General features: G+C 39.3%; 1 protein-coding gene across 12 annotated transcripts in view; it reads right to left on the bottom strand.

Moving 5' to 3' along the window:
* The window catches only part of SFMBT1 (Scm like with four mbt domains 1), a 128,063-nt gene that overhangs the window by 16,584 nt on the left and 84,213 nt on the right, over positions 1-27,266 (bottom strand). For all 12 annotated transcript variants that reach the window (XM_053219226.1, XM_053219220.1, XM_053219228.1 and 9 more), the window contains 9 exons: positions 23,102-23,342; positions 15,125-15,213; positions 12,759-13,005; positions 11,997-12,091; positions 11,397-11,498; positions 9,777-9,927; positions 7,379-7,461; positions 2,515-2,641; positions 1,153-1,266 (listed from right to left, as the gene is read on the bottom strand). In XM_053219226.1, the coding sequence (XP_053075201.1) occupies positions 1,153-1,266; positions 2,515-2,641; positions 7,379-7,461; positions 9,777-9,927; positions 11,397-11,498; positions 11,997-12,091; positions 12,759-13,005; positions 15,125-15,213; positions 23,102-23,342 (1,249 nt within the window). The remainder of the gene's footprint in view (positions 1-1,152; positions 1,267-2,514; positions 2,642-7,378; positions 7,462-9,776; positions 9,928-11,396; positions 11,499-11,996; positions 12,092-12,758; positions 13,006-15,124; positions 15,214-23,101; positions 23,343-27,266) is intronic.

Genomic DNA, 27,266 nt, shown 5'->3' with positions numbered 1-27,266 from the left:
ACTACCATGGAACGGTATTAAAACCTATGAAGGAACGCAGTACTGAGAACACACTGCCACATGGATGAGCTCTGAAGTTCACTGAAGTTTGAAACTCTGAAGTTTTATGACTGGCAAAGGAAGCCAGTCATAAAAGATCATACATCATTTGGTTTCACACGAAATGTCCAGAACAGGCAAATCTATATAGGAGAAAACAGTAGAGAAGTAGCTACCTAGGGCTGGGGGGACAAAGAGGTGACTGCCAAGGGGTACAGGGTTTCTTTCTGAGATGATGAAAATATTGTCAAATTTACTGCAGTGATAGTTGTACAACTCCATGAGCGTACTAAAAACCACTAAATAACAGGATCAAATTTTATGTTACATAAATGCTATCCCAATAGAGCTGTTTTTAAAAGGGTGGTGGGTGCCTGGGTGGCTCAGTCAGTTAAGTGTCCGACTCTTGATTTCGGCTCAGGTCGTGATCTCGCGGTTCGTGGGTTTGAGCCCCGCGGAGGGTTCTGCATAGACAGTGCAGAGTCTGCTTGGGATTCTGTCTCCCTTTCTCTCTGCCCTTTCCCTGCTTGGGCGCGCTCACTCGCTCTCAAAAATAAACAAACTTTATGGGATGGGATGTCACTTTTAAGATTAGGTTACAAAAACACCCTGGCTTCTACCTTCCTCAACCTTGCTCTGTTCCCTGGCTGGTTCTGATGGAAGCCAACTGCCCTGCTGCGGGCTCCCCGACGAAGAGGTCCACATGGCAAGAAACTGAGGGAAGACTCCCACCAACAGCCAGCGAGGACCTGAGGCCCTCAGTCCAAAAGCCACGAGGAAGTGAGTCTTGTTAACAACCATCTGAGTACACTTGGCGGCAGAGCCTCCCTGCCTTGAGCCCTAAGATGACTGGGGTCCTGGCTGATACCCTGACTGCAGGCTCATAAGGGGGCTGGATCCAAAGTACCCAGCTACGTTGTGCCCACATTCCTGACCCACAGAAACTGTTCAGGCAATCCAGGCAGGTTGCAATAAGTGATTTCCCTATGTAGGAATAAACAATCAGAACACCACTCTGCTTTTCTCTGAAATGTCCACATTCATCCTAATTGATGGCAGCCACACGACAGATTATTTAACAATCAACCCCTTGGCCCAGAAATAGACCACTACCTCGTGCTCGGCGAGGGGCGCTGAGGGGATGGCCATTGGTTTCACACCAGCCCAAAGGAAATATATCCATGGATTCCACACTCACAATACATTCAGGTATGGGCTTCTGAGAACCTGTTTAGATTAAAAAAAAATTTTTAGACCATTAAATAGCCTTCTTCATAAAGTACTTCCTGGACAATGTTCTACTGTTGCAATAATGCAGACACAAAGTCTTTCGATAAGTTCCTTTTACAAAGAAGTCATACTTGTTCATGTGTAACAAACATTAAGAAAAAAGGGTAAACCGTCCCCTACGCATAACTGTATAAAAATGAAAGTGGGGAGCAAATACACAGAATGACCCCTAGTTACGGAACAGCAAATAGGCAACTGGAACTAACAGTAGAAACACTCGGCTGACTGACAAATACAGTCAGTTCCACGCAATAACTGGGAAACAAAAGGCAGCAGGGGCAGCTCCACACACTAAGAACATTGGTTCTGGTACTCATAGACTGTGGGTGCCAATCAGGAAGTGAGGCTGCCCAGCAGGGGTTACACAGAAGTCTGTATTCAATACCATCCTTGACATCTGCGTTAAATATCAAGTCTACAAACTGGAAACAGTAGGTACCAAGTCTGACTGTTTGGTAGCCAAACAAAAAAAGAAACCCAGGCCATATTCAGTAATTGCAGCTGAGTGCTCACGTAACGCTCTCCAGCCACAAACCCATTCAATCACTGAATATTACTTTCAGTATGTCTTTTCTATTTTACATACACTTTGGTTCGATTGGTTAGGGCAAACAAAATATTATCTCTTAAATAAGCTACGTGTGAATGCTCATGCTCATATATTCTGGTGACATTAAAACATAGCCACTTGCCTTATACTTTCCCTTCAAGAAAACAGGACTCTACAGTGAAGGCTTTTTATTTACATTCATTTCCTAAAATTTGAAACTCAAGGACTTGAAACTCAAGTTTTTGGCTAAGAATCTTGCATTACAAATTACAAGTCTCTGGGGTGCCTGGGTGGCTCAGTCCGACTTCAGCGTCCGAGTTAAGCGTCCGACTTCAGCTCAGGTCATGATCTCGCAGTCCATGAGTTCGAGCCCCACGTCAGAGCCTGGAGCCTGCTTCAGATTCTGTGTCTTCCTCTCTCTCTGCCCCTCCCCCACTCATGCTCTGTCTCTCTCACTCTCAAAAATGAATAAATGTTAAAGAAAAATTAAAAAAAAACCAGAACAACAAATTACAAGTCTCTGAGCAAGGCCCCTATTTAGCTAATTGACTAAGTCTAACAAGTCACATCACGGGTAAACAGGAAGGCTCAGAAGAGTGGGCCACAGGAAGGCTTCTCAGGAGTGTGGCACTTACCCTCTAGCTGGAGCCATACGTAGGAGCCTCTCACTGCAGTAATGGTGGCAACGCACACTTCTTCGGGGAGAAGAGGGTTCACTGCCTCAAGCTTCATATTCTCCTTAAATTCATGCTCAGTAATTGACTAGAAAATATATGAATCAAATCCAAACACATACTCAGTATTAACTCGTGCTGACCCAAGAGATTTATTATTCCAAGTAATATTTATATTAATATAATATAATTATATTATATTATATATTATATATATAATATATAATATATAATATAGTATATAATATAATTATATATAATATATATTATATAATATATAATATAGTATATAATATATATTATATATATAATTATATTATATATATTATATAATATATATTATACATTATATATAATAATTATATTAATATATATTATATATAATAATTATATTAATATATATAATATATATATATAATCTCTCTTGGTGTTATAAGCAGTATGGTCTTTAAGGTCAGGTATGCTACCTGTGTGACCTCACTCAAGCTGTGGAACCTCTTTTTGCCTGAGTCTGTCATCTGTCAGATGACCTTGACAACATTACCTCACTGGGTTATTATGAGTTTTTAATAAATAAAGTACCTAAGGCTCTGTGCCCTGAACCAACTGGCTCTCACCCATGGCTGGTTCGCTTCCCTCCCACAAAGGGCTCTAACACACGATAGATAAGCTGCCTGGTTCCTACTTCCTTGTATATCATGAAAGTCAGTCAGGATAAATGACACTTATGAACAGAAGGAAAATATGTGTTTTTAAAATTTGCAGCTTCTGGGTCAAAACGGAGAACTGAACTTCCGTATTTGATTATTCTCTCTTCCTTCTGACAGCACTAGAACTAAAGTGGGTTTTTGTTTTGTTTTGTTTTTTTACATAAACCTACTAGTATGGATGTAACGGGAGACAACAGCAACGTTTTATAAGCTAAAATTTAGAACAGTATCTAGAACTAATTTGTTGAAAACATTTAAGAAGCACTTAGGTCATGTCTCCACACCCCAGGGAAACTATCCCATTTCTTCCTGTATATGAGATGAGATTTATTTTTCAGAGAGGATAGGACACAAGACTCCAGGTCAGAAGGACACAGGAACCACTGAGGGCATGTATGCAGCGCCCAAAACAGGGGTTTGCACGTGGGATGCTGAGAGGTCCAGCCCTCGCCTCTACTCTCCAGGCAGGGATTGGAAAAGACTTCTTATGGTAATATGACAAGCCCGGGAAGAAACACATGAAGATATGTTAGGAGTCTCCAACAAATGGCCAGCCAGACCCCACCCTAAAGAGAACTTTAGGGTTGACAATCCCCACCAACATGCTCAGAACTTCCAATCAGCTTTATCTGTTTTTAGTCCCCCATTCTCAAATAGAAGCAAACCACCAAGCATTATCAGACATCTAAAAATATGAAAGCTAGGGACCAAAATAGACAAAACAAGCAACATGGAGAAAACTTCTTATGCAAGAAGAAAATTTCTCAAAAGGCAGGGGCAATTAACATCCTCTGAGTGATAAGAAAAACTATCACATCCTTAAAACAAGAATAGTACACTGCTAAAAATAAATATTCAGAGAACAGAAATAGTTCTGGAAAATTAAAAAATGTGATATTAAAAATTAAAAACTCTAAAGAAGGACTGAAATAAAGTTTAGGAAATCTTTCATCAAGCAAAGCAAAAAGACTTAAGAAACAGAAAACAGGAGAAAAAGGTAAGAAAAGTAGAGGTCTGATCCAGAGGGCCAACATACAAATAAAAGAAATTCCAGAAAAAGAGGAGAGAGAAAATGAAAGGAAGGAAATCAAAGAAGAGATTCAAGAGAACTTCCCAGCACAGAGGAACAAGTGTCTACAGAGAATGTGCTGAGAACCCAGCAAGTGAATGAAGACAGGCCATGCCATGGCTTAGCTATGAAACATGGTGACAAAGAGAATCTATAACCCCTCAGGGAGGAGTAAAAGGCAGGTCATCTATAAAAGATCAAGAATAAAGATAGATGTCAACTTCTCGACTGCTACGTTGGAAGGTAGAAAACAACTAAATGATGTTTTCAAAATTCTCAGGTAAAGTAACTTCTAACCTAAAATTCCACATTGAGCCAAACTATCAGTCAAGTTAATAGAACGAAGACCTTTTCAAACATGCAAAGTCTATTAAAATTTATCTCTCTTGCATTCCTTTTCAGGAAGCTACTAGGAGATGGGCTCCATCAAAACAAGGGAATAAACCAAGAAAGAGGAAGGAGACCATTAGATGTAGAAAACAGGAATCTCAAATCTTAAGAAAGGGGAAAGACAAATCCCTGGGTGGCACTGAAGGACAGTTCCCAGGATTAAAATTTTATGGCAAGTCTAGTGAGCAACCCGTCTAAAGAAAGAGAGAATGGGGGCGCCTGGGTGGCGCAGTCGGTTGAGCGTCCGACTTCAGCTCAGGTCACGATCTCGCGGTCCGTGAGTTCGAGCCCCGCGTCGGGCTCTGGGCTGAATGCGCAGAGCCTGGAGCCTGCTTCCGATTCTGTGTCTCCCTCTCTCTCTGCCCCTCCCCCGTTCATGCTCTGTCTCTCTCTCTCTCTCTCTCTCTGTCCCAAAAATAAATTTTTTAAATTTTTAAAAAAAATTTTTTTCTTAACATTTATTTATTTTTGAGACAGAGAGAGAGAGAGAGAGAGAGACAGAGCATGAACGGGGGAGGGGCAGAGAGAGAGGGAGACACAGAATCGGAAGCAGGCTCCAGGCTCTGCGCATTCAGCCCAGAGCCCGACGCGGGGCTCGAACTCACGGACCGCGAGATCGTGACCTGAGCTGAAGTCGGACGCTCAACCGACTGCGCCACCCAGGCGCCCCCAAAAAAATTTTTTTTTAAAAAAGAAAGAGAGAATGGAGGTTGCTAAGAAGGATGTCTCTCAGAAAAATCTTAGAAATGACAAAGTTCCAGGGCCCCTGGGTGGCTCAGTTAAGCGTCTGACTTCGGCTCAGGTCATGATCTCAGAGTTCACGAGTTTGAGCCCCATGTTGGGCTCTGTGCTGGCAGCTCAGAACCTGGAGCCTACTTTGGATTCTGTGTCTCCCTCTCTCTCTCTCAAAAATAAACAAACATTAAAACAAAATTAAAAAAAAAAAAAAAAAAAGAAATGACAAAGTTCCTACATCAGGGTATCTAAGTGGTCATGGACATGAGGAAAAGAGAACATGCCTAGGGAACATCTTGCATTTTAACCCTTCTGTCCTAAAATACAAAGAAATAACTTTAAACAGCAAAAATATACACAGGTCTAGTTGGACCAAAGAGACTTCTGGGAAAGGCTACAGGGTGGCAGTGCGAGCATCTGGCTCTAAACATGGAACTAGGACCCAGGCACAAATGCTTGCATTCTTCACAGTCCTCTCGGTCAGGGCCCACTCCTGAGGTGGAGGGAGCCAAAGCAACCTGTGCTAATGGCAGAACCTGAGACGCCGGCAGAAGTGGTTGGTTGCAGAGCCTTTTCTTGGTGCTCCTGGGTTCCTACTGGTGAGACAGCTGCCGTCCTCCACTACACACCCACATATAACTATAGCCGCTACTGAGAACAACACGTGGGAGTAACCAGGAAACTGCTGCCAAAACAGGTGGGCAAGACAAGTGTGAAAGGATGGGGGGGGAGGGGAAAGGAAAAGTAATGACAAATTGAGAAGAACTTTGCATTCATATTGTTTCAAAGTATCAAGAGTTCTCACTGTACTAAAAATCCTAGGGTGTATGTGATGTATATACACATGTGTGTACAGCATATATGTTAGGTACATGTCAGGAAAAGACTCAAGGGAACACGAGATGACAATCCATATGCAAAGGGAAGGCCTTACCAAAAGATTAGCACATGAATGCAGATTTATACATCTTAAGTTAAAATAGACTGTTTCATCAAAAGATGACTCCCTGATTTAGATGACTTTCAATGACAGAGTCAGGTAAGGGAATTTCTGCATATATAATTAATGTTTCCTCCACCCCTCAAATAAACTGTAAGTTTCATAGAATTGGGGGGGGGGGATGACAGATTTCCCGATGTGACCGACTTAGGAGAAGCTACTGGGAAGGTGTGGGAAGAACTACAATAGAAACGGAGAAAATTAAGCCATGAAAAACAAGGCAATTATTAACTTGAGGATAAATAAAAAAGAGAAAACCATAAAATACTGCAGTGCTTGGCTGTGAATAATACCTGAATACATATCATAGTGTAAATAATCAATTCAGATTTGACCAAAAATTATAGGAAGAAAGAGGTGGGTTAAGACCAAGGAAGAAGGTAATATAAAATAGCTAAGTGTTCACTTACCATAACATAGACATGTCTAAAATCAATGACTCATAAGATGGCAGCATACTATTTTGAAAATGATTTAAGTATAAGCATCAGAACAACAGTGAGAATAGGAGCGAATCTTCCCGGGAAGGGAGACCACGGAGAGGGATGGGACAGGGACCTACCACTTTATGCTGTGAGCTTTTTACTGCTATTTAGCGTTGTAAACCATACGCATGTAATATTTTCATGCAAGTATTTTCAAATAAGTTTAACCATTTCTTTCCACTTAATTAACACTTTTTCATATTCTTAAGCAACCAAAAATAATTATGAACTAAAAAAATTCATGATTTTAGCTAATAAAAAACCTGATAAACTTTAAAAATTCATTAACTTCCTGAGTCGATGAATTTTCCTTGCACCACTGTATTACAATCAATGAGATGCTTATTTGAGCTGAGCGAGGGGACTGAGTATGAAGCACAGCACAGCAGTCCCCAGCGGACCCGGAGCGTGGCAGCGAGGGGACCAGGGTTCTCACCGGGGGGAAGCACCTCTGGGGAGCAGCTTCGGCACCACACTGTTTGAGGTAGTCAGCCCAATCAAAGTCCTGGCCCGGGTAGCCTAGGTAAGAATATGAGAACAAAAATTCACACCACACATGCCTGCCTGGCTTTTCCATTCCCCCAGATATCCACCCACAACTTCTCATTGGCTAATTTGAGGACTTTGCTCTTTTTAGGGAGGAGGAAAAACACCCTATAAATCAGAAGCATTTTTCATGTTTTAAAACAGATCAACTTTGGTCAAACTATAGCAATACAATAAAATCCTTTGAATAAATTAAAAAAATTGTTTTTCATGTTATTTATTTTCTTGAGACAGACAGAGACAGAGAGAGAGACACAGAGAGAGACAGAGAGAGAGAGAGATGTGCAGAGAGGGGCAGAAAGAGAGGGAGAGAGAGAAGAGCCCTATGCAGGGTTCCATCTCATGAACCGTGAGACCATGACACGAGCCGAAATCAAGGGCAGAAGGCTTAACACAGATTGAGCCACTCAGGCGTCCCACTTTGAATAAATTTTTAAACTTTCAAGCTTCAAACTAGGCATTTATTTTCCACAATATTTTATATGATTAGCTGCTAGCAGTTTACCAAAAGAATTTAAGACAGTTATGACTGGATTTGGTTTGTACTAATAAATCCAGTCTTACTATCCATTCTATTCCAACTTAGGCTCTAAAGGACGGGACAGCAAGTAATCTTTCTTCCCTCATGAAGCTCTGTCCTTACACATCTTAGCCACTCCTGACATAAAAGTCTCAGCACTGTTTCCAGATTCATGTTGTACAGAAGCGCAACGCCATCATGAAGTCATTTCCAAAGAAAAAAGTTGAGCTTAACTGTCTGCTTAAGTCCACCATGGTTCTTGGTAGAAGCCTCTCAGATCTGATGCCCTGGCAACACTATCTGCCCAGCTGCCCCACCGTTTTGGACCAGCTCTCCTCCATGCAGAGCTGAGCAACAGCGGGCTACCACACCACACCAGCCGATAGCCACACGGCCCCTGCAGTCCCTCCTCCGCCCAACTCAGACTGTTACCATGTCCCCCCTACTCCACTTCTGCCTCCACCTCTATTCCTCACAGTAAACCAGCTGCCATTTCCAGTGACATAATCCACTACTTTTCTCCTACTTACAGAGATAGATGAGTTGTCTGTACAAAGCTGAAAGCTCCAGTATCGTTAATAATTGTTTTTTCCTTTTCACACAAAGGCAGCGGTAAGATAAAGAACTTGGGATGTCCAGAGTCTTCCAGCAAAGCAAGAACTTCCTCCTGTAGGCGTGTCCCCCTCTGCCACCACCACCAGGCAGGTGTGCCCACTGTGTGTTCACTGATGAGAGAACCTGGGAGGCTCCATTACTGTTTCCCCTACTTGCTCCTTGAAGGAACCATCATACTCACTTTTGCCTCCCCAGTGACAGACACGCCCAATACCTGGCTCATAACAAACATTCCATAAATGTTTTTTGGATGAATGAAGGCTGAATAAACAGCACAAGTTCTGAGTTTATGACTCTTGTTAACACATAAGAGCAATTCCAGCCCAGTGTTCCAGCACTCACCATTTAAGAAGCGAAGTTGTATTTGCCCACAGCCTACTAATAAAGGATACACAGACTTCCAATCAAGTAATCTGATTGCTGATATAAAAAGCAGATAAACATTTAACATGTCCAGATATTCTATGCTATAATTATTAAAAATTTCAGTCAAGCTCAATGAAATCATATTTAAGAACATTGATTAAAGGATCAAAGATATTTTGCAAAGTTGCAAACACCAGGGAAATGAGTTGCTGGTTTCCTACCTACAGCCTGAGTCCTACTCTTAATCATAAACCTCCCTCTCAAGTCTGAAGAGCTGCACTCCAGGCGGATGCCCAGAAACCTGAAAGTCATCTGATATCTGCCTCCTACCTCCGAGTTCTGGTTCTGAGGTCTCTCCTCCTCTGCCAACTCCCAACCCTGCCAACACTCTCTGCCTGTCTTACTCTCACATTCCTCTGTGCCCTCATGACACACATAGGAGGGGCCAACCAAGAACATGCATGGGACCCCAGGTGTTATGAAGATATATTTGTCAAGGTAGAAGGACAGAACGTAACTTGACTTAATCATTTTAGCTTAACTTATAACTTGCAAATATTTAAATATATGGAATCGAGGCCTTCACTTATACTTGTTTTGGGACCCAAAAAATGTTGAGGACAAGCTGGGGCATGAAGAGAGAGAGATAGAGAGAGAGAGACACACACACACACACACACACACACACACACACACACAGAGAGGGAGAGAGAGAGAGAGAGAGAGGGAGATAAATGCCATTTCAAAAAGAAGCCCCTGATGGACAATTCAGAAAACAACTACATACCGGGAGGGGGGCTGATGTGTAAACCATTCTTCAGACTCCACTGCACGGGGAAAAGACCGGGACTGTCAGCATGACACACAAAACATCGCCGTGCGTGATTCTCTGGTCGCAAATCATCCATTTCTACCAGGAAGTACTTCTCATCAAAAACCTGCACATACAATTGAACAGACAACGCAGACAAATGGTTTTATGTGTATGTATACACACACATATGTGTGTGTGTCATTCCTCGGCATAGACAAACATGTTACAAAACTTCATAGCCACAGTGGGTATAGCAACACTAAGCACTCAATAAATGTTACCGCTGTGTCAGGCACTGGTTTGTTTTTGTTTTTGTTTTTTTTTATGTTTATTCATTTTTGAGTGAAAGACAGAGCGTGAGCAGGGAAGGGGCAGAGAGAGAGGGAGAGCCAGAATCCGAAGCAGGCTCTAGGCTCTGAACTGTCAGCACAGAGCCCAACATGGGGCTTGAACTCACGAATTGTGAGATCATGATCTGAACCGACTAAGCCACCCAGGTGCCCCCAGGCACTGTTTTAATTAAATGCTTTCCACACATCAATTCTGTTTTAATCTTCCTTACAACTTAATAAGGTAGGGACCATTATCAACCTCATTTTGCAGATAAGGAAGGTGGATTTAAAAAGAAGTTAAATAACTTGCCCCATTTTGCCCAGCAAAGAAGCAGCAGAACCTGGGCTCAAATCTAAGTACTTGGGCTCCAAACACAATTTAGTTTAGGTTTAGTGAGGAGTTGGCCACACTTGTATATTAAGTTTTTGGATCCTAGCCGAGTTTCAAATGCCTAAAAGGTTTTATTAACCTTCTCTGGCTCCTGGCCACCCAACGGCCCTTTAGACTTCAGATAGGGCCTTCTGACCCCACTGTAGGTTGAGAATCCCTCCCTGTTCAAAAATAATCTTCTCCTAAAGCAAAACAATTTAAATCTCGACCAATCAGATGATTCAGCATCCAAGCAACTTCTGCTCCAGTCATGCCAGTCTTCTGGTTCTACTCTGGGTAAATGGGCTTCTGCTCCAGTGCCGAACTAACCCCTTCTCTTGGGCCTCAGTTCTAGTAATTGAGTAACCAGGGCCTGACAACCTGCCCAGCTCCTGTGGTTACTCTCAACCAGAGCCTTACTTGAGTCAGCCTTCGAAAAGATTGAAGTCTGAGTCTGGACTCCATGCTGGAGCAATCCTGGGCAGATCTCATGACATGGACCACCTGCTCCCCCAACATCCCCTCACCCAGTGAGCCCTGCACCTGGGTGGATACCGACGCTGATGCCTGTGCCCGTACTTCTCAGACACTGCAAGCTTCCTGCCAGGTTAAGTCCCCTCTAGTGTTCAGTAAGGCCTGCTCCCAAGACCACACACCCCACTACTCTGGCACCCGAGCTTTGGTTGGCTGGGGTGAACAGGCCCAGAATAAGGAATGGGCCGCAGAGACCTGGACAGTACAAATACAAAATGTGCACAGAAGTCATTCTAGCCTCACAGCTTAGGAGAAACATGGCTCAGATCAGCAGAGCCTGAAGATCAAAACACTACCACTTTCCTAAACCAGTCACCCTGACAGGAATTCTTACCAAGAGAGCTGCCCCCATTTTACCTTAACAACCGTAGCAGGAGAGATCCCAAAAGGAGACCAGGGGTCCACAGCTTCCAATTTCATATTTACAGAGAATGAATGAGTGCTAATCACTTGTTTGTCCTGAAATGCAAACACCAAGAGGGAATAAAACTATAGTATTTTCACATTAATTTTATACTCATATATAGCAGAATATTACTCTTAGTTAAAATAACATAACTATCCAACTTCTGGTAAAGAATTTAATCCTGTAATTTTCTTTCCTTGAATAAATTATTCAGAAAAAAAATTCAGAAAAAATTATTCAAAAAAAAAAAAGTATTGGAAGTACTCCTACTCTCTCTATTTGGCACACAAAGGCCATCTGGAGGAAAACAAGTTTATTTTATAACAACTGGGGCTATGTAGTTACAAGTGGAAAAGACAAGACTCAAACACTTTAAGAGAACTCTGGGAGAAAACCTAGACTACCTTTAGAAGAGAAACAGGATGCCCATCACTCCAGCCTTCAAACCTCTTTCCTCCTCCAACTATCACAGCGCATTCACTGACCCCGGGGTTACTGTGCCCTACCCCACTGTGAGAGGTAAGTACTATCCATCATGTTTTTGTTCTTACCTTAAATAAGTACGATGGCAATGGCTCTTCCTCCTCCTCTTTCACTTTGGCCAGGATCTCCTGCCACTCAGCTTCATTCTTTAGATGCTGGATGGCTTTAGTAAAACAAGACAGGATGTTTTAAATGAAGAGAACTTACTTTATAACTGTTTTGAAAGCATTCGCGTAAACAAAAAAGTCACTTTCCACGGGGAAAAGAAAGGGCTCCAGCCCACTTATACCATCTTCATTCAAAAGAACCTGCATCTTAACTTCAGTACTCTGTCTCCCCTATTCAGAGCGTGGGTAGCAAGTCTGGTGAAAATACCTACAGGGAGATTATAAGGATTGCTGTAGGCCACAAAATAACAGAACGTCCAAACTTGCTTTAAACAGTCACTCCTGTTTTGATCTCACTGTTACTTCTTTTAATCACTTTAATCCACTTTGAACCAAGACCTAGACTACTCCTATATGTATCTAAATGCTACCTAGAGAATTTTTCTTCAATTTTGGTAAGGGGTCAGTAGGAGCTGAGGCAGGAGTCCATGAGTACATCAATATGTGTGGCAAGTTACTAATAAACCAAAAAAACAAAACAAAAAAAACCAAAAAACAGAAAATAGGCACTCAACTGCATACACATTTTTTTGAAATATCTCTATTACACAAAGGCTTTTGTAATATGTAGAGTAATGTGTTTTTCAGTCTTATCAACATTAATAAAAACATACTATGACCATAATGTAACAGTTAAAGTTAAAAAGTCCTATTACTCTTCACCTAATGGGGGCTGAAGCTCATATCCCTGTTGAGCAGCCCAACCAACGTGATGAAGAAATGGATCCAAGTAATACAACCAAAAGTCAAAACTGTCAGAACTTTCCAGTCCTTCATAGCGCAGCTTCAGCCTTCCTCCAATGTTCTCTACTACCGTAACGATCCAAGTGCTCAACAAGTCCCGGAAAGCTTGACACTCTAGCCTGGAACCCGGGGCAATGAGATCTAAAGGGTTCCTCCCATTACGGAGCTGTAGGTACAAGATGTAAAATGATTAAGAGACGTTAACACAGTGTTCTAAAAAGTCAAGTTTTAAATTATCTCAGATTAGCCTTTATATTTTTATCCACTCAAAGTCATGTCACTGAATGGCCTAATATCATACAAGTCTCTACAGTATTATTTCTAGATGATATGAAAATGTTTATCTTATAGAAAATCTTACTTACAATGCAATGAAACTATTCTAAGATCTCTATCTCTAAGACGATGGTATATAGTCTCATCTAATAAGAATTTTTAAAATATCGTCGTTACTGAATCTTATTACTAAGTCTTACTTAGCACTTAGTCTTACTCTGACACTGGGTTTTCTGCACCCAAGTAAGTATCTACCTGTGTCTGTCTATCTTATATTTTTTGAACAATGGGAGCACTGTATACTCTTTTTTAATTTGTGTTTGTTACTGAATACACCACAGCTTTCTTTCTATTATAGTACATATAAATCCTCTTCATTGTGTTAGACCATTTTATTGACATTCTGTGTTATAAGTGAGCAGTAATTTACCCACTTATCTACCGATGGCATTTCAGTTGTTTCTGATTTTTCACTCATTTCACAACAATGTTCCTATGAACACAGTGTCTTGATTATGCTGATGGAAAGAAAAAGTTTAATTATCACTCTCTAGAAATACATTAAAAGCTACAATAAAGAATAGAAAAGAATGCTGATTCCATTATCACTTAGTCATTTCTTAATATTCAAACTTACTTTTTTCCCCTAATAAGAACTGCTCTGTGATGCTGCTCACATATTCATACGTATGCAAAAGAACATACGAACAAATGGAGAAACACATTCACAGCTAAGTATTTGAATGTCAGAATCATGGTCGATGTAGAGCTGGGTATCTATTAATTCATTGTTCATGATTTCATTCAATCATTAGAATTTTACTGTTTACTTAGTATGTGCCAGGCTCTGGCTAAGCATAATGAAATGAGTCTGAGTATAAAATATAAAGATCAGCCGGGAGAGTATTTGCCAATCGAGTTTTAAAGGGGGAATGTGAATGGATCACAGAATTAGACATAAGAGTCAAACCTATGAAACACTTAGGAGGAAACATAGGAGTAAATCTTTGTGACCTTGCATTAAACAAAGCCTTCTTAGGTATGACACCAAAAGCATAAGCAACAGCAACGAAACAGATAAATTGGGCTACATCAAAATAAACTTTTGTGCTATAAACAATATCGTCAAGCAAGTGAAAAGACGATCCACAAAACATCTGGAAATATATCTGGTCTGGATTTGTTATCAGATAAAAGGAGCTCTTACAATTCTGTAATAAAAAAAAAACAAACCCAATTTAAAAACAGGCAAAGACATTTCCTCCAGAAAGATATACAAATGGCCAACAGTATAGAAAAAGATGCTCAACATCATTAGTCATTAGGAAAATGCGCGTCCAAAATTGGATACCGCTTCACACTCACTAGCATAGCTATAACCAAAAGAGAGTAAAGAGTGTCAGCAAAGATGTAGAGAAACTGGAACATTCATACATTGCATTTCACATATGCCACAAAGCATGTAGGTGGTAGGACAGAAAGCGACAAAATATAACTTAGAAATGTCATAACCAATAAACTGATTTCACAAAGACAAGAAACCTGTATTATATTCACACAAGCTCAAAAGCTACCCTAATTTAAAAGGACTGTTGAAAGAAGGTAGGTGGTAAGGATACGATAGGTCCAGGGTCTTCTGAGTGAAAGAAAAGGGGGTCTCAATCCACCTGGGGTGGGAGTTACAAATTCCTGAAGTAGAATCAACACCTGCTCAGTTACAGAGAGCCCAAAAAGGCCACATTTTCCAACTTCATAAAAGAATCTGGAAAGCTAGATTTTTATGTGTCAGCAACTAATTTGGAATACTTTAGGCACTAAGTAAGGCACCAGTTGGCAACTTCTGAGGATACGTTTAAACTCAGCAATACCCACTGTCTACGTCTGTAGTAATGATGCTTATTTGCTTTAGAGTGCTAAACAAGCAACCAATTTTAAGATTCCTTGGACAAGAAATATCACTGAAGATGAAAAGAGTTTTCCACACTGGTTCTGCAAGCAGTAATACTCACGCCCTCTAGCAGGGGAACAGGAGGGCTACACGCTCCCACCAGGGTCTGCCGCAGAAACTCATCCCAATCAGACACTTTGTCTCTGATGCCTAGATGAGGGAATAAATGAGTGATTACTCATAATGTCAGCTACAGAACACACAGAAACAAAACCTAATACAGAGAAGTTAAACCAGTGAAAATGGTTTAGAGGTGCATTTGTACTTTTAATATCTAAGTCCAACATGTTACTTCTTTCAGAGCTTAAAAAAATCCCCAGCTAGATAAAGCTCCTTCCTAATTAGTTTAATGAAAGGGATACACAAAACAAAAGAGAATACAGTAACAGCGGCCTAATTTTATCCAAAAGCTAACTACTTTATTTTTTTAATTTATTTTGAGAGAGAGAGAGAGAGAGAGAGAGAGAGAGAGCGCACATGTGAGAGACTGTGGGAGAGGGGCAACAAGAGAGAGGGAAAGAGAATCCCAAGCAGGCTCCGCACTCTGAGCACAGAGTCTGACGCAGGGCTCGAACACACAAATTGTGAGATCGTGACCACACAAATTGTGAGATCGTGACCTGAGCCAAAATCAAGAGTCAGATGCTTAACCGACTGAGCCACTCAGGTGCCCCAATACTTTATTTTTTATCATGGGAATTCTCAAATATATATAGAAGTAGAGAAAATAGTATAATGAATCTCCATGTACCTTAGCTTCAACAACTGTCACTTCATGGTCAACTTTTCCATCCAGACCAGGAGTTGTTAGCGAACAACAACCTTTGGGCTAACTTTGGTCCACTGTCTATTTTTGTAAATAAGGTTTTATTGGAACACATCCATGCACATTTGTTTACACACTGTTTGTGGCTGCTTTCACACCACAAAGGTAGTGTTAGGTATCTGTTACAAGGATCACATGGCCTGTAAAACCTAAAATATTTACTGTCTGGTCCTTTACAGATGTTCTGCCAACCAACCACAGATTATTTAGAACCCAATTCCTGATATAACTGTATCATATAGTATCATGTAATTTCATCCAATATAATCTCAGTGGTTTTTGTGTTTGTTTTTGTTTTTTGTAGACGGCGAGCATGAATTGGGGAGAGGGGCAGAGGGAGAGAGAGAGAAAGAAAATCTTAAACAGGCTCCACACTTAGCCCAGAGCCTGATGCAGGGCTCCATCCCATGATCCTGGGATCATGACCTGAACTAAAATCAAGAGTCAGATGCTCAGGGTGCTTGGGTGGCTCAATCACGTAAGCGTCCAACTCTTGATGTTGGCTCAGATCACGATTTTATGGTAGTGGAATCGAGCTCCTGTGCTGGCTCTGCTCTGGGTGTGGAGCCTGCTTGGAATTCTGTCTCTGCCCCTTCCCCGCTCTCTCTCACGTGCACACACACACGCACGCTCTTTCTCTCAAAATAAATAAACAAAAACGGTCGGATGCTCAACCAACTGAGCTACCCAGGTGCCCCTCAGTATGTATTTCTAAAAAAATAACTTTTTATGTAAGCACAATATGACGCCTTTAAAAGTTAATAATTCTTTAATATCAAATATCTAGTCCATGTTTAAATGCCCCCAAATGTCTCACAGTTTTTTCCAATTTGCTTGATCAAATCAGGATCCCAATGAGATGTACACACTGCAAATGGTTGATTTATTGCTTAAGTCTCTTTTAAGGTGTATGTTCCTTCTCCCCTCCATCTCCCCATTCTCTTTCTAGCAGCATATTTGTTGAAAAACAGCCTTTTGTCTGTTTAGCATTTTTCTGAGTCTGCTTTTACTGGTAGCCTCCATGTGGGAGGTAACCGGTTGTTCCAATGACCTCTGTATTCTGTATAAATCAGTGTTTACAGCTACAGGCTTGATCAAATTCAGATTTGACTCTTTTGAGGGGGAGTCAAGAACAGCTCAAAAGCGGAGTCGTAATCTTCCACCACTTCCATCAGGAAGCAGACTCAGTTTGGTTGTCTCTCCTTTTGTGGTGTTAGCAGCTTTTAATGGTCACTACACAGATACACAATTCGTTAGGGCTAAAAGTGGTGATTTTCCCATCATCCCTTTTTTGTTTACTAACCAAAAATATTCTATGAAGAAAAATTTCTCTTCTTCAACTACTTCATTACCTTGCGTTATAGTTCACAGGGAAAAAAAGCCAGGATATATGTTTGATTCTCTATCTTTCCCTGTATTTATCAGCTTTCAAAATCGTCAGTGGCGTCCCCATCATCCTCCAAAGGCGATCAAGGAGAGTTCTGTTTAAAAGTCACACTAGGAAATTATAGATTAAAGCACATCCGATATGCTTCAGGTCATCGCAGCTGTTCTCTTACTGATGCTCACACTGTCCTGTCTTTAACCAGAAGGAGTCTCTTTTGATATGACCCTAGTAAACAGGCACTGACATCTTTCTCACTTTTGGTATGAACGGTGTCCCAGGCTCAGCTGGCACCTTTCCTGCCCTGGTACAAGAACCAGCTCCTTCTCCAAGGAGCTCGAATTTGTTTGGGTGAAAATGGTATTCAGAGATCATACTTAGGGTGCTGAGTGCTCGTTTTTAAGAAAATATTCTTTATACTAAGTTTGTGTTTCTAGTTTTTTTCAGTATCTAGAACGAATAAAGATCCTTTTTTAAAGACATAAATCAGATTAGGAGTTCATATGGACACTGCCAATACAAATTCATGAAGACATTGTTTCTACTTCATATACCTAAGCTCTCCTTTCTATCCTGCTGAAAACCCTAGTTCTTAATTATACATTTCATAATGACTTTATTCCACAACACCCAAATATTATTTCAAAATAGCATCAACTTTGCAACCAACAATGATTACTAAAAACAGCTTACTTTTGTTGTTGTTGTTATGCTATACCCCTTTTAGGGATGTACCTTTACTTTAAATTACTGTATTTGAAAGCCAACGAAATAGTTGTCTGAGAGGTCACTTCACAATCTCCATACACAGTTACATTTCTCTGCTGCTTTTGTTTTTGTGGTTCTTTTGTTTGTTTGTTTAAAAATTTCTTTAGAATGTTTTATAGTTCTATAAAATACTTACATAATTCAAAAGTCAAATCTACAAAATAGACGCATTCAGAAAATCTAGCTTCTATCCCTTTCCCCACTTCATTCCATTCCCTTGTTTCCCCACAGGTAACTTTTTTAAATGATTTATCCTTTTATTTAAAAAAAATGAACTTCACATATACATATTCATATGTTCTCCCCCTCCTTCATTTCTTACACATTTTCTCTCTCCATAAAATAAGACATCCTGGAGACCGCTCCTGCCTGTATGCAGATGGTCCCCATTTCTTTTTACCAGGCACTGCAGCTTTTTTCATTATAAAGTATCCTTTTGTCTCCTGTAATGCTTTCTAATCTGCATTCTACCTTTGTGAAATACCAAGAATGACACTCCTACTTTCTTTTTTATTTGATTTATCTTTGTCCATCCTTGTATTTTAACCCTTTCAGAATCTTTCCATTTATGTATATCTCCTATAAACAGCACAAAAGTAGGCTTTGCCTTGTGGACCAACCTGAACTTTTTTTTACTTTTAGAAGAGTAAGCCCATTGACATTTATGGATATTATCAATAGGTAATTCTGTCATATTGTTAAATATCATATAGATTATTGGTGTGTGTATGTGTGTGTGTGTGTGTGTGTGTGTGTGTGTGTATGTAGTCTTTCACTATGTTATCTATTTTATTTGAACATATACTTTTTCTTTTTAAAATTTATCTTTTGGCATTTAGAAAGGTTTGCATTTTTATTCTCCTGGTTCCCTTTATACTAATACCTTTATATAACACTTTAGTTCTATTTTTGGACTATTTTCTATTCTTTGATAAACAGCAGTAACATTAGCCAAAACTTCTTTTTTCTCTTCTTCCTCACCATCTCATTGCACGCAATAGCCTTTTATTCTCAATTAACATTTAAAAGGTAATTAGCTAAAAAAATAAAAGGCAATTAAATTACTCTGCAATAAAGCTGGTTTTTAAAAAAAGAAAAAAAGGCAGTGAGTGGGCTTTACCACTACGCACAGGCCCTCCCTACTCTGCTGTCCCACATTTTTATAGTGACACTGTATCTACATTGTCAGAGTATGTAGCTATTATATATTACACTGTCTCCTTCATACCCTTCATTTAGTTCCAAGTTCTATAGCTACATATATATTTAATGTTTCATTAACAGTTCTTATGCTGATGCTTCTTCATTCATTGGGTTTTCTAAAGTTCAGTCTCCAGTGGATGTCTTAGGAAGGGCTCAAAGGAACCTGAATCTTCATATCTTCAGAGCAGTATGCATATGGCCTTTACACCTAAAGTTCAGTGACGAGATGTAAAACTCTTGTCTCATAGATTCTTTTACTGAATTTCTTAACTATGTTACCCTACTATTTTTTATCAAAAAGCTCAATTGTCAAGGGGCATCTGGGTGGCTCAGTTGGTTAAGCGCCTGACTTCACCCAGGTCATGATCTCGCAGTTCATGGGTTCGAGCCCCGCATCAGACTCTGCTGGCAGCTCAGAGCCTGGACCCTGCTTTGGATTCTGTGTCTCCCTTTCTCTGCCCCTCACCCACTCACACGCTCTCTCTCTCGCTCTCTCTCTCTCTCTCTCGCTCTCTCTCTCAAAAATAAACATTAAAAAAAGTTAAAAAAAAAAAAAGAAAAGCACTATTGTCAATTAGTCTGTTGACAATGTTGTTTTCCTTCCTTTTTAAGAAATTTAGACTTTTTGCCTAGGATTATTTTTTACTTTGAAGTCCAAGTGTCATTAGAACACATCTTGATGTAGCTGTTATCACTGGATTTTCCCCTGTACATAGTGAGCCCTTTCTAGATGTATTTCAAGTCCTATTTTATTTCAGTAAGGTTTCCTTGAATTATAGTTTATAGTATTTTATTGTTTCTCTGTTGCCGTTTTCTTTAGGGACTTTACCCCGTCTTTTTTCTTTTCTCATATCTTTTTTATTTTGCGATTTTTCTTCCTTTTCATCTGCTATTTCTCTTCAGAGATTATCCATGGTAAATTTGCTCCTGTGTTCATTTTAACTTAGTCTTCATTTCTAATATATTTTTTTATATTTCTAGTTCTTGCCTAACTTTTACTTTTTCTCTTTTCAAATCTTCCTTTTCTCCAATCATCTCATTTCTGAATTTTTATACATTTTATTTATACTTTTTCTCACTGCTTCTATCATTGTTACTACTTTCTCTTAGCTTGTTTTGAAATGTTTTTATGCGACACAGTGTTCATCTCTTTTGTGGTTATGCTTCTCCAGAAGTATTTTATTCCATCCTTCTCTCTCATTATAATAACCTTGTATTCAACTAAAATCATGTAAATGAGATGAATTTTCCTGGACTCAAGATGAGATGGTAGGCTAGGTAGCTTCATGTCTCTAGAGCTTCCTTACATTGTTTTTTTTTTTTTTTTCACAAAACACTTAAAAATATGGCAGATAGAAGCCCACAGAACCCCAAGAACCCTAACACCTAAATATTCATTTCAAAAATTTTTTTAATGTTTATTTATTTTTGAAAGAGAAACAGCATGAGTGGGGGAGGAGCAGAGAGACAGGGAGACAGAATCCGAAGCAGGCTCCAGGCTCTGAGCTGTCAGCACAGAGCCTGATGCGGGGCTCGAACTCACCAACTGCAAGATCATAACCTGAGCCAAAGTCGGATGCTTCAATGACTGAGCCACCCAGGCACCCCCTAAATATTCATTTCAAAATACCATTATTCACCAAAAGAAACCAGGACTTCTTGGAGAAATGACTGATTTCAGTGCTGAGACAGAGAAAAGCTTCTTGAACTAAAACATAAATTACTCAAAGAATGATGGGAACATAACAAAGGACACATTAGTGGCAGCTTAAAGGGGTGCCCACTTGCCAAATCTAGGACAATGTGAGCATCAAGATAAATAATGACAGTAAAGGAACATAACCCATTGAGTAAAATAAGAATCATGAGTCTACACTGACATACATGTGTACATAAATACACATACACACACACATATATAAGTATATGTACGTAAGTGGAGGAAAAGGAAAGCTCTTTCTATTGCAGAAAGCCAATTATGAAATGTAGACAGAATTAGATAATACTATTTGGTAATATTAGAGTAATAATTGTTTCAGATAAAAATGATCAATCAATGCTAAAAATAGTGGGTAACAGTTTGAAGAGCAATGAGATATTTATATCATCTCAAAGTATCTTCCTACAAGATACTTATTAATTAAAAGCTGTACAAGTAATTTTATGGTGGAAAAACCTGACATACATCAAATTAGTCAAGTGATGAAAGTTACTGTATCACCAGCTATAGAACAAACCAACAACAGGTGTCTCATCCTAATAATGACTGATGCCCTAAAGGACACAGTGTCACTTTTGCAGTTTTCCTACCAAAAGTGCATAATCTGAGTCTAAGGAAACATCAGACAAACCCAAACTGTGGGACAGTCCAAAAGACTAACTGGCTTGTACTCTTCAAAAACATTAACACCAAGAAAGACAAAGAAAGGTTAAGAAAACTAAAAAGACGTGACAATCAAATACAATGAGTGATCCTGGACTGAATCCTGGACTAGGAAAAGAAACAAGGGATAATCAACATTATTGGGAAAATTGTCCCATAAGTTTCAAAAATGTCAAAGTCACAAAAAACAAAGTCTGAGAAATATCCAGATTAAAGGAATCTTATGAGACATGACACCTGAATACAATACATGATCTGGGATTTCCTTCTACTATCAAACCATTATGTGTAAAAACTGAGTAAGATCTACAAATTATAGTATTAAATCAAAGTTAATTTCTTTATTTTGTTATTTTACTGTGCCAATGGATGTCCTTGTTTTTTCTTAAATGTTTTTGTTAGATGATACAATCTTTTTAATTTATTTATTATTATTATTTTTTTTATCTTAGAAAGAGAGTGCATGCCAAGTGGGAGAGGGGCAGAGGAGGAGAGAAAGAAAATTTCAAACAGACTCCATGCCGAATGCAGAGCCGGAGGCAGGGCTCGATCCCACAATCCTGGGATTTCCAAAGCCGAAATTGAGAGTTGGACACTCAACCGACTGAGCCACCCAGATGCCCCGTCCTTATTTTTGTAAGAACATTGAAGTAAAAGGGCATCATGTCTGTAACTGACTTTCAAATGGTTCATTAAAAAATCATGCATGTGTGTGTATGAGAGTGAGAGGGAAGGAGGGAGAAGGAAGGACAACATAAGTTTGGTAAAATGTCAACATTTAGGGAAACCTGGCAAAAAGTCTCTAAGAATTTTCTATACTATTTTTGCAACTTTTCTGTAAATCTGAAATTATATCAAAATAAGTAAAGAAAAACATATAAGCTCTGGTATTTTCTTGCAGCGTGAAGCCTTTCTTCCCTTTCTCCACCTTTACATGACCCTCCTCCTCCTGCTTAATTTGGATTCTTCCCTTTCTCCACCTTTACATGACCCTCTGTCCTGCTTAATTTGGATTCTACTCCCAGTAAGGCTCTTTCCTGGAGAGAAACTTCAGTTCCTCATTTTAAGTTAAGTTAAGATTCATTTTAAGAGTTCATAGGTCCCAGATATAACCTCGGGCTGAGAAGAGAGAGGACAATAAACTCAGAAGATATCGAGCATCAATAGCATAGCAATCTGGCCCAACGTACTTAAAGACAAACAGACCTACAAGTCCCAAACTCAGAGAGCCTCACAGTCTTACAAGATGATAAGCAACTGATGCTCCCAATGAGTACCATAAAAACCCAAGGCTTTATGAAGCCCAGAAAATAATTTTTAAAAATAGGGAAATGTGCATTATTTCTTATAAATATTTTCATTCAAAATGCTAACCCAAAAAAGTTAGAGAAAGCTATGTGCGTGGAGAATGAAAACCTCAAGGGTGTAGCCACGGCCATACCATATCATGTCTTGATAACATGTATTTTATTACCTTCCGGGGCTTCAAGGGTCTTCTTGTTCTGCTTACACCACCCAATGGGGTAGAGGCCGGCCTTCCTGATGTCACACCAGAAGTCCGCCCTCCGGTCCTCGCCATAGCCATCGTAGCGGAGCAGCAGCAATTGCTCACAGGTGGTGATGATGGTGGCAACCCAGTAGGTTTCAGGGTCTGTTTTCACAGCCACCTCCAGCTTCATCCCAGGAGCAAAGCCATTTTGCAAGCGTGTGTCCACCTGAACAGGGAAATTTCATTAACCACCAAATAAGTATCTCAAATGAGTATTTCTTTTGCCATTCTTTTCTTTTAAGTTTATTTATTTTGAGGGTGGGGAGGGGCAGAGAGAGGGAGATAGAGAAAGAATCCTAAGCAGGCTCCTCACTGACAGCATGGATCCAGGTGCGGGGCTCGATCCCACAAACTGTGAGATCATGACCTGAGCCAAAATCAAGAGTTGGCCGCTTACCCAACTGAGCTAACCCAGGCGCCCCTCCGACAGCCTTTTTTAAGACTTACAATTCTGAAGCACTAAACGCAATAAAACCTTCTCAAGGGAAATCTGAGAAATTCCAATGTTACCTCACAGGAGTGATCCAAACAAAACAAGGAACAGCAATGCTGCTCTGTTCTAGCCGACTCCAAAGGAATTTTAATAGAACTCAATATTTTCACAAAAGCAGTCTACTATGATTACAGAAAATGTTTTCTATTAAGTACATAAATCACTAAATGTTCACTATTTTAATAGCCTTCAACACATGTTTTCAAGAGTGATTTCTAGATCATTCCAAAAAGATTTATGATGCTAGAAAAGGGGAAAGACAAAATAAGCTATAATGATAATAAATTAGTATAACATGTACCATATGTAGAGAACCATACGTCCCAGTTTCCCTCAAATAGTCTATGTTTATACCTATTTTCCTTGAATGATAATTAACAGCGGCCCGTTTCTCTCTCAAAGTGTCCTGATTTAAATGATAAATTATATGATCACAAAGGCATGGGTGAGCAATTCTGGAACTACTTCATGTGTATACTAAGATTAAAGTATGTACATATATTGTGAGAAATGAGAGCCAGGTTTCTCACTGTGGGAGAAAGAAATACAAACAAGGAAAGGGGAGAACAGAATGAAACTCGTGTTGGACTGGAATCAGCAGTATCAGAACGAGGTCACAATGACAGAAAATAGTACAGATGTGTATGTATGTGTGTGCAAATACATCTCCTACCTCTGTGAACTGACAGGGACTGGAAGTAATGATACTCATTAGCAATAAGCAAATTCAGTGTACAAATCTTGATTTATAAATGCCATCCTCCAATGAAAAGAACAAGGGCTCCATGGAGAAATAAGTGATACCAATTTTGGGGTACAGAAAACATAGGAAGAGCCTAGAATATCTTGTGATACCAGAAAGTAAAGAAATTCTTCAAAAATGATGAGGGCATTTGAAAAGGACATGGGAGCCAACCAGAAGGATCCCCCAATGGTCACATTAGGAATAATTTGAGCAATAAAGTAAATAAGCAGACTAATGGATTATAACCCATGGATTTAAATAATACCCATGACTCCATAGTGTAAAAAATAATTAACAGAGAAGAGGAGATAGATCCTTAGAATAGAAGACCAATTAATATAGAAAAAAATGATAGAAATAGAAAATCACCATTAGAAAAAACACAGAAATAAACACTGCAGGCAAGAATCATGCATCAGTGCAAAAATGACTATGATATTCACAGAGTCTCAAAGGTTCTCCTATAAGATTCTTACCAATTATAAAGGGGAAAACAGTAACATCACAGTGAAGAACTATGGCAGACACCACCTTAACTAACTGATCAAAGTTAACATTACCAGTTCTAAAACATCAAAATCATACACCCTTGATGTCATACAACGAGAAAAGCACAGTATCGTTCTATGAAATTCTTCCCAAATCTGCATAAGCTCAAGCTAATCATGAATTATCCAAATTGAGGAATATTCCACAAGATCACTAATACATTATATGCTCTTCAAAATGTCTAGGCCATGAGAGACAAAGAAGGAATGAGGAACTCTTAAGCACCGGAGGAGACTATGAAGACCTGACAAATAAATGCAACTCAGCAATCACAAACACTGGGCAGTTGAGGGGAGTCCTGGAAAGACAGCCAGGGAGGGAAAGTCCTACGTCCTGTACAAAACCCCCTGCCCTTCCATCAACTGCCCTGTTGTACTCCTCACTGTATTAGAATTATGCAGTATGAATGTTGTCCTGTGTGTGCTTTTCTCCAGCCCAACACTGCTTATAGATTTGCTCATGTTACATTTAACAGTCTATTTCTTTTCACCCCTGTATAGTATTCCATTATACAAATATGCCACAATGTATCCATTCTAATGCTACAAACAGTAGGCACTGTGAGAAGTTTGCAGCTTTTTAAGACTATAAACAGAGTATCTTTGTGTCTCTGGGGCAAACATACATGGAATGCTATAACAAATATGGTCAAACCATTTCCAAAGTGGCTGCACCAGTTTACTTTCCCAGTAGTATAAAAAAAAATCCTTTTGCTGCAACACTCTAGGCAAAGTTTGTGTATTTTCAGTCCTTTTCATTTTAACCATTTTGGAAGGTGTGTTATGTATCTCATTGTGATTTTATTTTATTTTTTTAATGTTTATTTATTCATTTTGAGAGAGAGAGTGAGAGAGCAGGGAGAGAGTGAGAGAGCAGGGAGAGAGGAGAGAGAATCCTAAGCAGGCTCCTTGCTGTCAGCGCAGGGCCCAACCCAGGGCTCAATCTCACCAATTGTGAGACCAGGATCTGAGCCAAAATCCAGAGTGGGACCGATGGAGCTACCTGTGCACCCCTCTCACTGTGATTTTAATTTGGACTCTTTCGTTATTAATGAAGATGGAAACCTTTATATTTTTTAGCCATTTACTTTTCTTCTTTTGGGAAATGGCTAAGATTCTTGCCTATTTTTGGTCAAGTCTGCATTTTGGGTATCAGTTCTTTGTCAGTTACTTGTGTTGCAAACATTACCTCAATTTCTTTATGGTTCTGATTGATGAACAGAAGTTCTTAATTTTAATGTACTCTGATTTATCAATGTTTTTTCTTTAAAAAGTTAGCATTTTCTGTATTTTTAAACAAAATTTCCCTATCCTTAGAAGTCATAAAGATGTATTTTCCATAAGCCTTTCATATTTAGAACTAATATCCACTTTGAATTATTCTCCAGGTATGGTATTAGGTAGGAGTCAGGTTTTATTTGTTTGAAGATGCATACACAATTGACCTTTCCTCACCACTGGAAACTGCCACCTTTGTTATAAGTCAAGTGTCCCCACAAAAGTGGATCTGCTTCTGATTTTTTGTTTTTCCTTTGAGTCGTACTGCAGTGCTATAATTCAGTCCACTACCTAGTACAGCAAGTCTTCTTGTTTTGTCTTATTCCTTAGCTGCATCTGGTTAACCTGGCTCCTTCGCATTTCCACATGAACTTTAGAATCAGACCGTCAATTCCTATCTGAATTTTCTTTTGGTATTTGACATGGGTTGCAGTAAATCTATAGATCTACTATAGATTTATTTATTATTGGGAGAACTGTCATCTTTACAATAGTGAGTCTTCCATTACATAAACAAGGCATATTCCTTTATTTTAACTTATATCAATAACGGTTTGAAGTTACTTTGCAAATTTTTGTTACATTTATTAGTCATTTGATGTGTTTATGGTATTGTAAATTACATCTTTCAGTCCCATTTTTCTTTGTTGCTAGTATACAGAAATATAATAATTTTTCATGCTACCCTGTATCTAATAATCTTATTAAAGTTACTCATTAATCCTATATCTGTAAAGTATTTTATTCATCTGTATATAATGACATTTTTCCTTTCTTCCTAATCCTTATACATTTTAGTTGTTTTGCTTACCTTACTGTATTAGCCAGAACCTCCAATACACTAGCAAACAGAAGTCATGTTAGCCAACATTTTTATCTTGTTGCATATGTAAAACAAAGTATGCATCATAGTACCATTAACAAAGTTTGCTGTAGATTTTTTATAGATATCCTTTAGCAAATTAAAGATTTCTTTAATTTTCTCATCTACAGTTTGCTAAGAGTTTTTGTCATGACTGGGTATGG

The sequence above is a fragment of the Acinonyx jubatus genome, chromosome A2 (genome assembly GCF_027475565.1).
Source record: "Acinonyx jubatus isolate Ajub_Pintada_27869175 chromosome A2, VMU_Ajub_asm_v1.0, whole genome shotgun sequence".
Lineage (NCBI taxonomy): Eukaryota > Metazoa > Chordata > Mammalia > Carnivora > Felidae > Acinonyx > Acinonyx jubatus.
The sequence above is the reverse complement of the archived record's forward strand: the minus strand, read 5'-3'. Positions and strand labels throughout refer to the sequence as shown.